The sequence below is a fragment of the Erythrolamprus reginae genome, chromosome 3 (assembly GCF_031021105.1).
Source record: "Erythrolamprus reginae isolate rEryReg1 chromosome 3, rEryReg1.hap1, whole genome shotgun sequence".
In the NCBI taxonomy this organism is placed as follows: Eukaryota; Metazoa; Chordata; class Lepidosauria; order Squamata; family Dipsadidae; genus Erythrolamprus; species Erythrolamprus reginae.
In genome coordinates, this window is record NC_091952.1 from 140894078 (window position 1) to 140907314 (window position 13237).

Sequence of the window (13237 nt, forward strand, 5' to 3'; positions counted from 1 at the left end):
GATAACAGTGTTTCAATATTTGAGGTGCTGCCACACAGAAGAGGTATCAGAAGGCAAGTATCAGAAAGCAAGACAAGAAACATTGGTTGGATAATCAAGGAGAGAAGCAACCTAGAACTAAGGAGAAATTTCCTAACGATGAGAACAATTAACAGGTGGAACAGCTTGCCTTTAGAAGTTGTGAGTGCTTCATCACTCTTTTAAGAAGAGACTGTGTCAGCAAACCAAATAGCATCTGAGAAATAAATCACTTCCACGCCTGCGCTTCTCGCAGGGTATGATTTATTAACAGCCATGTCTGGATTCGACTTGAGTCATTTCAACTCTGAGTCCCTTAGATTACATCCCCACACCCATAAGTGCAGTCATGAAGACCAATCCTATGCATGATTCCTGATTCCTTCCTGTGTTCGTTACTATGGCATTAGCAGAAAGGAATGTGTGGTGGCATCTCTCTCTCTCACTCACTCACTCACTCTCACTCTCCCCCCCCCCGTTCCTCTATCACTACCAAACTGTGTCAGGCCAACCTTCGGCTTTACATAATGACTTTGGGCCTGACAGACTGGACAACCACTTATCTGGAATGATATAGAGCAGGAGTGTCAAACTCGATTTCACTGAGGGCCACATCAGGATAATGTTTGATTTTGGGGGGCTGGGGTGGATGTGGTCAGTTCAACATCACTTGTGCTGGGGGTGCCTGTAAGCCCAAGCACTGTGCCAGAGAAAATGGGCTCCCGGGCTCCCTTTTTGGCTGTGATGGCCACTTGTAATGCTCTGCCAGCGAAAACAGAGCTCAGGAGGGCAGCCCTTCTGACCTCTGTTTTTTCTGGCAGAAGCACCGACGTCCAGTCCTTTGCAGTTTCCAGGGTGGACCTGTGGGCACCCCATGAGCTGGATCCAGCCCGTAGGCCTAGAGTTTGATACCCCTGATATAAAGCATTCTGCTTGAGCAGTGGGTTGGACTAGAAGACCTCCAAGTTCCTTTCCAATTCTGTTATTCTGATGTTCTGTTATTTTTGTTTTTATTCTTAGATAGTTCTTAAAAAGATTTCTTTAATAGCCCTTTGGGTAGAAATTAATTTATTCACTTGTTTCTTCTAAAAACAGTTATTAAACTCTATAAACTCAGGACAAACTACCTGGAAAAAATAGACAAAACAAACGAGAAGTGAAATAAAAAATAAGAATGGGCGAATGATCAACGGATGAAAACAGTGGAAGAAAAGATGGAGAAAGCAGAACAGAAAATTGATGAATTTGAAGAACATAGTGGCATAATCAATAGAGGATTTAATGAAGCAATAACTCATTTAGAGCTACACCGTGCCTCACACGGACTGAGATTTCAAAACGTAACTGAAGAAAAAGATGAAGATTTAAGTTCAAAAATGGCAGAAATAATAGGAGAGATCTTACAAATAGACCCTCAAGAACTGATAAAAGAAATTGATGAAATTTACAGAGTTCAGACCAGCTATGCCAGAAAGCATAACTTACCATGGGAGGTTCATATTAAGTTCATCAGGAAGACAATCAGAGATGACATTTTAAAATGGACAAGAAATGAAAGCTTGAACTACAGAGGGAAAGATATTATAATATTAAAACAAGTCCCAAAAAGAGTGAGGGAAAGCAGGAGGGAATATTATTTCCCTACCAGAATATTAATTTAAAAAAACATAACTTTCCAATGGCTTATCCCTGAAGGCCTCTCCCTATATTGGCAAGGTGCCAGAATAAAGATGGAGAAGGTAGATGAAGCTAGGGAGTTTTATGAAGAAAGTGGTTTGAACAGGTCCGAACAACCACGCAAAGAAATTAAAGATAGAGAAGAGAAGCAGGGGGCTACCTGCAAAGAGAGGGAGGAATCACAAGGTGCTGAGAGAAAACAAACACAAACACAACAAAACTGGTACTAAGCAGCAGACTACAAGAACCTAAAGAAACCAAGAAATACTATAAATAGAAATGCCGTCAGACATAAAAATCTTTTCGGTAAATGTAAATGGATTAAATAACCCCAAAAAAAGAAATCAAAGATTTGCAAAACTCAAAAAACAAAGAGCGCAAATAAATATTTTACAAGAAGTGCACATTAAAAAATCGAACAGAAAATTATTATGTAATTCAAAATTAGGAAATATCTATACAAGCTTAGCTGATCAAAAAAAAGAGGTATAGCAATGTATGTTGATGATACAATAGATACAAAACAACTATATAGTGATCAAGAAGGCAGAATTTTAATTGTACAATTAAAATTAGAACCAAAACCTCTCGTCATTATATCTATATATGCACCAAACGACAATCAAAAACAATTTTACAAGGAACTACATGAAAAAATAATTGAATTATCAATTGATAATATGATAATAGTGGGTGATTTCAATGCAATTTCAAATAGTCAAATGGACTATTCAGGTAAAAAGAAAGAAAAGAAAAAGAAAACAATTTTGCCAACAACTTTCTGGGAAATGAGCTCAGAATTACTTTTAAAAGACATTTGGCGTGAACGCCACCCACAAAATAAACAATACATTTTTTACTCGAATCCTCATAAAATATGGACCAGGATAGACATGGCTTGGGCCCCAGCCCATATTTCTGAATTTATTACTGATATTGAAATAGAAACAAATAGCTGGGCAGATCACAATCCATTAGCAATTTATTGGAAAGGAAAGAAAAAACTAAATAATTGGCGAATGAATAGAAACATCCTATGAGACCCTCAATATATAGAATGGATTGAAAAAGAATTAGAAATTTTCTTTAGTATAAATAAAAATACTGAAACAACGCCACAAAATTTGTGGGACAGAACAAAGGCATATATTCGGGATTTGACAATTTCTTACACAGCAAAAAAAATTAAAGAGAAAAAGAAACAATATCAACAATTAGAGAAAGAATTGAAAGAATTAGAATTAGAATTACAATGTAATGCATATGATAATAAAGTGAAAAGGAAGATGGAATTGTTAAAACATAAAATAAATTTGATAGAACAAGAAGAAATAGCTGAAAAAATAAAAAGAGCTAAACAGGAACATTTTGAGCATGCAAATAAACCGGGAAGATGGTTAGCTTATAAACTGAGAAATGACAGAGAAACTAAAATAATAAAGAAATTAGCAGATAGTAAAGGTATAGTAAAGTCATAGAACAGATGAAAAAAAGGAAATAGCGTTAGAATTTTATAAAAATTTATATCAAAAAGAAGAAATAAATAGTAATATACTTACTTCAAATATGTTTGAGATTTTTAACAAGATAATAGCAGATGGTAAATTGCCTAGATCCTGGTCAGAAGCTTTAATAACATTGATACACAAATCAGGAACGGAGAAGGAAAAAATTCAAAATTATAGACCAATATCGTTATTGAACGTAGATTATACAATTTTTATTTCCATATATGTAATTAGATTTAAAAATATTATGAATGAAATAATTCATGAAGATCAAAATGGATTCTTGCCAGGTAGACAAATTAAAAATAACCTAAGGACAATTATAAATACATTGGAATTTTATGAACAACATCCAGAAAAACAAATGGTGTTAGTGTTTTTAGATGCTAAAAAAGCATTTGATAACGTTAATTGGACTTTTATGACATTGCAATTAAATAAGATGAATGTTGATACAATTTTTTTAAAAATTATTGATGCTATATACTCAAATCAATCAGCCAAAATTATTTTAAATTATGAACAAACAGAAAGGTTAGAAATATATAGAGGAGTTGGGCAGGGCTGCCCCATCTCACCATTTTTATTTATTTTAACACTAGAAACATTGTTAATAAAAATAAGAACTAATAACAACATTAAAAGATTAGAGATTAAAAAAGAATCCTACAAAGCTCAGGCATTTGCTGACGACGTGGTCTTTATTATAGAAGATCCTTTGACATCAATATTAAAATTAATAGACCTAATAAAAGAATATGGAAAAGTGGCAGGTTTGAAAATTAACAAGAAAAAGATGCAATTACTAACAAAAAAAATATGACAGACTTACAGATAAACCAATTAGAAAAGTTGACGAGTATGAAAATAACAAAGAAAGTAAAATATTTGGGCATTTGGATTACAGCCAAAGCCATATCATTAAAAATGATAACTATGTGAAACTACTAGGTCAAATTAAAAAAGACTTAGAAATATGGAATAACTTACAATTAATATTACTTGGAAGAATTTCTACAATAAAAATGAATATTCTACCCAAATTACTGTTCTTATTCCAGGTAATTCCAATTAACCCGGGAGTAAAAATTTTTAAGGAATTGACTAAGATTACAAAAAAATTCATATGGCAAGGGAAAAAGCCAAGAATAAAACAAAGTGCATTAGAAGATTTGAAGGAGAGGGGCGGGCTCGCCTTTCCAAACTGGAAGTTATATTATCAAACAGCAGCCTTATCCTGGATAAAAGAATGGTTAACTCTGGAAAATAGAAGATGATTAAATCTTGAAGGACATGACCTAATGCTAGGTTGGCATGCTTTTATTTGGTACAATAAGTACAAACAACATTCCTACTTAAAGAGACATATAATTAGAAAGGCCTTATTGAATGAATGGAATGTGATAAGAAAAAATCATTTTTTAGTAATGCCAGAATGGATCTCTCCAATAGAAGCTATATGTCCCCCAAATTTATTATAAGAAGGTAAAATTTGGAAGTACAGGGATGTACTTGACAATCAACTGAAATTAAAAACGAGACAAGAGTTACAAGAAGTAGGGGTAGTAATGGATTGGTGGCAGTATGCGCAGATTAAATCCAGATTTCAAAAAGATGTAAGAACATATATATTTAAGAAAGACAACAACATATTAGGGAAATCATTAATTAAAAATCAAGGAAAACTGATCGGGAAGGTATATAAATACTCGATTAACTATAGGACGAAAGGTTGGATCTTAAAAGATAACATGATTAGTTGGTGTAAAAATTTAGGAAAAGAAGTAGATTTAGATACATGGGAAAAGGTCTGGACATACAACTGGAAAATAACCAAATCGGTCTCTTTTAAAGAAAATCAAATTAAGATGTTTTATAGATGGCATTTGCCACCTAATAGAATTTCAAAGATGTTCCCAAGTACATCCCCCAATTGTTGGAAATGTAAAAAAGAAATCGGTACATATTTTCCTTTATGGTGGACGTGTCCGAAAGCAAAGAATTATTGGAATAAGGTGGAAAGATGGCTAAGAGAAATAACAGAACAAGAAATTAGGAAGACTCCAGAATTTTTTAAATTATGTATCACAAATAACAAATATAAAAAAGAAATGTATTATCATATTAATATTTTAATAGCTGCAAGGATTGTTTTCACGCAAAGATGGAAAGAAATGGAAATCCCCAAGGATAAAGAGTTCTTTACCAAGATTATGGAATGCACAGAATTAGATACGATGATGAGGCGGTTGAATAACCAAGTAGAAACAGAATTTTATAAAACTTGGCAGAAGGTCTATAGTTGGTAGAATAAAAGAAATGTTTAAAAATGTTAAAATAAAGAGTTTAATAGTTAAATTTACTAGACAGAATATATTATATAAAGATATTTTATAGAAATGTTTACTTTTCTGAATTGATCTAAACTATAATTAGTTTTTCCTTTTTGTATTAAGAAGACTTCAATACTGAGTGGAGCAACTGTAGCTCCTTTTTATGTTATGTGTTATGTTTTGTCTATTTTATGTTTGTTCGACATGTTATGTCTTTTATTTTGAAAATAATAAAAATATTTTTTAAAAAATACCATTCATTTTTTGTGGTTTCTATATGACTCATTTTGATATAGCATTGCTATCTTTTCACAAGCATCTGAAAGCAGAATGAGGAATATATTTCTATAGGACATTCTTGCAGAAATCTCAGAGGCTCAGTGAGCTTCTTGGCTGCATGTTTGAACTTTCTCTATCTTTCTGGCTATATGAATTTCCTAGATCAAAGTGAACAAGGAACTTCAAAGGGCAGAAAAACTATGTGATACTAGGGATACTCAGTTATGCTTTGGCTGATGTCATCTAATTTGTTCACAGTTTTGTTGTTAAAAGGAATCCACTGATAACATTATTCAGAATTGAATCATTTGAGTCAGATTTGCAGTCTTCCCTTTAGGAATTTATTGCAAAGTTTAATAGAATAGCCCATTTGTCTGGGATAGTTTGAGGATTCCTGCCCAGGAAAGAGTTGACTAGAAGACCTCCAAATTGTCTTCTAATCCAATGGTTCTACTTGTGAGGGATTGCAGTCTCTTTCCATGAGACACCAGTGATCTCTTCAGTGTGCAGCTTTTGGCAGAACATTAGTATGAGCACTGCAGGAACATCAACCAACAACAGAAACCTCAATTATGACTCTTGTGGCTGGTGGGGGGGATTTTTTTTGCAGGCTTCAACACAGAATGATAATGCTTCAGCAACAGTGTGAAGAAAACAGAGCCCAGCAAGCTGAATCATGTGTCTATGAAGCACAGCATGGACCACTGCAAAAGGCAGTCTCTGGTATGTCCTTACTCCTCCCCAATCAAGCTTTGTTACTGTACTACAGATGTTACATTAAAATATTTTAAAATTTCAGAAAGCAGCAGGTCCAGCTGAAGTTTCCTGCACAAATATTATACTTCTTTCTGAGGTTGTAAGAAACAACAACTGAGTTACTGTTCAGGCGCTATAGTTGCTGATGCCAGAGCAGTCCAGTCCATGTTTCTTTTCTTTTCTTCCCTTTTTGTAGGGATGCATAAGCTGCTGCTGACAGAAGATGTGAAGAACCAAGGAATTCATGTCATAGGCTATCTTCAGGATTATAATACTCTTAAGAAACAGATTTTGGATGCTAAGACTTGGATCCACCAAATGGCATCACTTCTGCAGTCTGACTTGAAACTACAGGGCAACGTGGTAACTGGGAAGGTTTGGTTGCTGAGGACAGAGTAGTCTTTAACTGAGTTTTACATTCCTAAAGGGTTCCTTCTTTCAGCACTGGAAACAGTTCTGGCCAATAGTCTAAATATTCAGGATAAGTGATAATTTATAAACCATCTCCATATTACTGGGAATGGTGCACTGCTGAGCTCTTTCAAGCAAGGAATTGTAAGCTTCTAACCCAAGACTTAGATAGAAGAACATTTATGGAGATGGGAGGTGTCACAAGAGAGATGAGAAAACTATAGTCCCTTGCCAGAGGAAGGAAGGAATCATCAAATGCTGCCAAGGCAGTCAGTAAGGAAAATAATATAAGATACAGTATTTGCATTAACCAACTTCTCTATTTCCACAGATTTTCTGCCAAGAAAACATCAGGAAATTACTTGTCCATATCAGTACTTTGCATCAGATCCTGGAGAAGTCAACTTCCCTCCTTGCAATGTTTTGGAGAGCATCACCTCCCATGTCTCTCAGCTCACCTCAAATAAGACAACATACAAAGGGAAGTATCTTGCTATTACTGCAGAGCAGTTTCTCCCCACTGGATAATTTGAGGTGACAATTTGATTGGCCTGGATAAATAATAGCTGAAAATCCATGTCAATATTATAGAATTCTAAAAACCTTTCCCAGTCCAGTTTAAATAGTGCTGATTGGGCTTTTCCATCTATGACAGTATATTGCAAAATCCCCCACCCAACCAAGTTAGGGTGTTTGGAAGCCAACCATTTTTCTAGCTTGTGACCTGTGTTCTAATCCTTAAAGATGGTTAATCTCCCTTTCTCTTTTACTTGAAATGCTTTAGCTTTTTAGGGAACAGAATGATTTCCAAGTACCCTTTATTTGAATCCCATTCCATGTTAAAATTCCAAAAATTCATAAAGTTTGTTAGGAAGAATTATTAAGGGAATACAAGGTGGACAAGAAGTATCATTGTTAAGCCGATACCACTTCCCCTATTCCTCAGTTTATAGGGCAGTGATGGCCTTTTTTTCCTTGGGTGCCGAAAGAGCATGGGCATGCACTATCATGCATATGCGAGTGTCCACATTCATAATTCAATGCTTGAGGAGGGCAAAAACAGCTTCCCCCCCCCAGAGGCCCTCTGGAGGCCAGAAACGGCCTGTTTCCCAACTTCTGGTGGGCCCAGTAGGCTTGTGTTTCAGCCTCCCCAGGTTCCAAAGGCTTCCCTGGAGCCAGGGGAGGATAAAAATGCCCTCCCCATTCCCCAGAGGCTCTCTGGAAGGTAAAAACATCCTTCCAGAGCCTCTGTATGAGGCAAAAATAAGCTAGCCAGCAAACACATGCTTGTTGGGCTAAGCTAGGGCAACGTCTTATGTGCCAGCAGATATGGCTCCGCGTGCCACCTGTGGCACCCATGCCATTGGTTTACCATCACTGTTACAGGGGAATGGCAGAGATGGCCCTATTTGCCAAATCCATTGCAGCCAACCAGATGTTCCACATTGTTCCATCTAGAATCTCCCATGATCATTTTGAATGGTTTAGAGTTGATGGGGTTGAGAAACCTTCTATGCTACTGTTGACAAGCTCTATGACAAGAATAGGTAGGCAGTATGGCAGATAGATGTGTTAAGTTCTCATACTGAAGAGGCTGGGGACAGTAGCTCTTTATTGCAAGTAGTAGAATCCAGCAAAAACCCAGCCCGGCAAAGCTCTCTTTAAACAGAGGGCTGCCGGCTGGCTGAATCACCAGCAATCTTTATTTTCCCATTCTGAAAAATGGATCTTGGTGTAAGCAGCTTGCTAATATTCAAATGTTTAATACACAACACCCCTCCCCATTTGGCTTAGTCCAACATATTTACATACATAATCATTCAGGTACACAGGATGTTGTGGAACCCTAGTTTACCTGTGCAGTTCAGTTTGGGCATTGGCTTTGGGTGGAGAGGACAGATTTTCTCTTTCTGGCTCTTCCTGTGGAACCTCCTGGAATGGCTTGGGCTGTGTGGAAGATTCCACTGGAACTGACTCATGGTTGTCAATGGGTGGCAACTCTGGCTCTTTAGATAAGTGCACCAGTTCCCTCGGATCATCATTAGAACTAGTTGGCAGTATTTAATGGGTGGTGGCTGTGCAATTGGTCAATATGGCATCACCATTTTTTATCATCTGCTAATAGTACCCAATATGATTTTGGGCTTGTTACTTCTAAAATTTCCGCAGGTAGCCATAAGAGACCCTCTGCAAAGTTCCTAGCGAGCACCAGGTCATGTGTGTTGAACATTCTTGTCCACTCTTTTTGGTTTGAGTAGCTGGGGTGTAATCTATCTAATACAGACCAGAGTTTTTGACCCATCAATAGCTCTGCAGGACTTTTTCCAGTAACTGTGCTAGAGGTGATATTTTGGACTACGAGAAATTTATCAACTCTAACTTGCCAATCACCTGGCCCTAAACATCCCAAAGCCTCTTTGGTCACTTGCACCATTCATTCAACCTGCCCATTGCTGCTAAGATGGAAAGGTGCGACCAGAGTGTGTCTGATTCCCAATTCAACTAAGAACCCCTCAAATGATGTTGCCATTAGTCAAGGCCCATTGTCTGAGACTATAGTATTGGGCAGCCCATGGGTGACAAACAGTTTCTGAAGTGTCCAGATAACAGCATCAGTGGTAGTGGTAGACATTAGGGTTATTTCAAGCCATTTCTAATAGGTGTCTATGATGACCATGAAGATTTGCCCATGGTATCAACCCATGAAATCAACATGAATGCGAGACCATGGGGCCCTGGATTGCTCCCACTCATGCACTGGGGATTTGGAGGGGGCTGACCTAGATTCCTGGCATGGAGTGCACCCTGTGACCCATTCCTCTATTTGTCTGTCTGTGTTGAGTCACCAAATATAGCTCTGATCCAGTGCCTTCATCCTAACAATACCTGGATGCCCCTTCTGCAATGACCTTAGAATATCCTCTGAAAACAATGGAGGAATAATGATGTATTCACCTCGCAATATGTACCTCCCTTGTGCCCTTGTGCCAATATTTCATGTTGACTTTGCATGTATGATTTGAATTCAGGTTTAACCGGGCCCTGTGGCCACCCCCTTCATACCCAGTTCTAAATAATATGAAATACAGGATTCTTAGCAGACTGGCAGCAATGTCAGCCAATGTGATTAGGCCAAGCCCCACACAGTCAATCAGGAGTATAGGGATGCCGGGAGTGGGGTTGTCCATGAGTTCCAGCAGCGGCACCAGCTCAGGACATCAATGTGCCCCATGGCCTTGCCCAGCCAGTAGATGTCTATAGGAGTAGGTGGCCAAAATGATAGTCCAGTGTAGCAGTCATTGAGAAAGAGAGACCAGAGTGGGCCTATCACCAGCAATAAGCCCTAATAAGGGCTTATGGTCTGTGATCAGCTCAAAGCCTCATCCAAAAAAGTACCTTTGAAACTGCTTTACTCCAGCAATGGTGGCAAGGGCTTCATGGTCCAGTTGGCTATAGTTCTGCTCCATGCCAGAGTGTGTTCTGGAGAAATATGCTATGGGGGCTTTATGGCCATTAGGCAGTCTTTGGCTCAGCACAGCTTCCACTCCAAAAGGCGAGGCATCCCAAACAAGCACTACAGGCAGAGTCTTGCTAAATCAAATCAGAAAACTGTCCTTGGAAACTAGGTCTTTTATAGCTCTAAATGCAGAGTCTTGTGACCATCTCCAACCCATGGAATCTTTTTTGATAATAGTTTGTGTAAAGGCTCAGTGATGGTGGCATTTTTAGCAAGAAAAATGTTATAGAAATTCAGCAATCCCAGAAAAGCCTGGAATTCCTTTATGTTGGTGGGGACAGGAGCTTCCCTAATTGCCCTGAGCTTGTCCCTTGTGGGGTGTATGCTGGTCCCATTTAGCCAATAACCCAGAAATTCAACCTCTGGCACTCCAATCTGTCGCTTACTAGCTTTGGCCTTGAGTCCAGCAGCTCTAAACCTCACCAAAACCTCTCTGAGCCTTTCCCTTAACTGAGATTTGTCTTTGGCCATTATTAGCACATGTGTTAAGTTCTATACTGAAGAGACTGGAGATAATAGTGTGACTAACAGCTCTTTATCGCAAGTAGTAGAATCTAGCAAAAACCCAGCCCGGAAAAGCTCTCTTTAAAAACAGGGCTGCCGAGTGGCTGAACCAATCAGCGTTCTTTGTTTCCCACTCTGCAAAGTGGACCTTGGTGTAAGCAGCTTGCTAAGGTTCAAATGTTTAATACACAACAGGGTATATGAGGAAACAGAAAAAGGGGATACAGAAGTCAACAGTAAGATAAGATTACAAGATAAAATGGGGATATTGATGGATATGCAAAAAAGAGTGAGAATAGTAACTAGAGATATAGCTTAGCAATCACAAAACAGATAAATTAAAATGGAGAGCTAAAAGAACAGAGAATAGATAGCTAAATGCATTATGGCTCTAGATGCGCCTCTCTTTAACTCCCCACCACCACCATAAATATACTTTTACATTGGCTCAGTGACGTCTACATAGCTTACAAATGCAATGTTGTATTTGTAAGACTGAGGACTGGGAAGAATTTTAAAATACATTCTCTTCATATACAAAATGTTACAGTCCATCTAATCTTCTGGAGGACTCTACACATCTATGTTTTATCAGGTAATCTATGTTACCTAATAAAATAAAATAAAATAAAATAAAATATGCAATTATTGTAGTCATTCTAAAAGATAAAATATTTGTTTTCACAGGATCAGACAGTAGCTGAAGAAATCAAAATACTTAGAGCCAAGTTGGTTGAACAAGAGAATCGTGTGCAGAATGCTAATCATATTAAAGGAAATATGGAAAATTTCATTCTCACTCACTGTAAGTGTCCTCTTTCAAGGCATGGATTGAACAGGACCAATGTTCTGCTTCTGGTAGTCAAGCATCCCATGATCATAACTCTAGAGTCGTGATGGTGAACCTATGGCACATGTGCCACAGGTGGCACACGGAACCATATCGGAGGACATGAAAGGTTGCCCTATATCAGCTCCAGCACACATGTGCTGACCAGCTGATTTTCAGCCTTGGGAAAGGCCATTTCATCCTCTGAACGCTTCAGGAAGTTTCCCTGAAGCCACAGAGTGCAAAAAAACACCAATGGACAAACTGGAAGTTCGGAAAATGTCCTTCCACTTTTCCCATTGTATTGTTTTTTAAAACTCTGGAGGATTCAGGGAAGCTTCCTGAGGCCCCACAGTGTAAAAAATAGCACAACAGGCAAACCATAAGTGCATTTTCTGAACTCCCAGTTTGTTGGGCTGTTTTTTGCACTCCAGGGCTTTAGGAAGTTCTCCAAACCCCCCAGAGTGCAAACAACAGTACTATGGGCAAACCGGAAGTGCATTTTCCAAACTTCCAGTTTGCCTGTTGGGCTGTTTTTTGAACTCTGGGCCTTCAGGAAGCTTCCCTGAACCCTCCGGTGTGCAAAAAACAGTACAATGGGCAAACTGGAAGTCCATTTTTCCAAACTTCAATTTTTTCACTTCTCAGGCTTTAGTGAGCCCTGTGCGCATATGTGGGGAGGGGGATTTTGCACATACATGGAGGCAGTGTGGGGGGTTTATGCATGCATGGGGGGAGGGGAGGGGTGTGGGCACATGCATGCATGCTAGCACACCCACATATCCCCTTTTGGCACATGAACCTAAAAAGGTTCGCTATCACTGCTCTAGAGCATTAATGGGTCTCACAATCTCTCCCCACTACATTTTATTCTCTGCATCTCAAACCATTGAGGTTGAGCCACTGAATGTGTTGAGGGGGAAGAGTGACATATTTAACCTACAAGTGTACAGTAGCATTCTTGGGAATTTTGTGTTGGAAGATGTGATATCCTTGAATTTTTCAAGTGTCAAATGCCCAACAAGCTTTGGAAATCTTTTCTACATGCCACTGAAACAGAACTGAAATACGTCTCAATCTACTTCTTGATGAAAATAAAGTTAAATCTGCTAATGAAAGTTACAGTTATAAATTAGACAAAAGAGCGAAATAATCCTTATGATTATTTTTCAAATACCTTTCCAAAATGACAATGGTTAAGGTTTTTGAAGATAAAATTATTCATCTTCACTTGTATATCAGAAAGAAACATTTCATAATGGATTTGCTAAGTTAGTCAATTAACATAGTGATGAATGGGGGACAAAAGAAACTAATTCAAATTATGGTTGACACTTTCTTTGCTACAGTGACTAGAACATACAACGTACTGAAGAAAGCAAGAATCAACCTGGAGGTATGTTCA

The 13237-nt window shown here is 38.1% G+C and overlaps 1 protein-coding gene across 6 annotated transcripts in view; it reads left to right on the forward strand.

Annotated features, from left to right (window-relative positions):
* The window catches only part of PDE4DIP (phosphodiesterase 4D interacting protein), a 490445-nt gene that overhangs the window by 452544 nt on the left and 24664 nt on the right, over positions 1-13237 (forward strand). For all 6 annotated transcript variants that reach the window (XM_070746854.1, XM_070746855.1, XM_070746856.1 and 3 more), the window contains 5 exons: positions 6426-6538; positions 6768-6934; positions 7314-7516; positions 11691-11808; positions 13182-13228. In XM_070746854.1, coding sequence (XP_070602955.1) covers positions 6426-6538; positions 6768-6934; positions 7314-7516; positions 11691-11703 — 496 coding nt within the window. In that variant the 3' untranslated portion in view covers positions 11704-11808; positions 13182-13228. The remainder of the gene's footprint in view (positions 1-6425; positions 6539-6767; positions 6935-7313; positions 7517-11690; positions 11809-13181; positions 13229-13237) is intronic.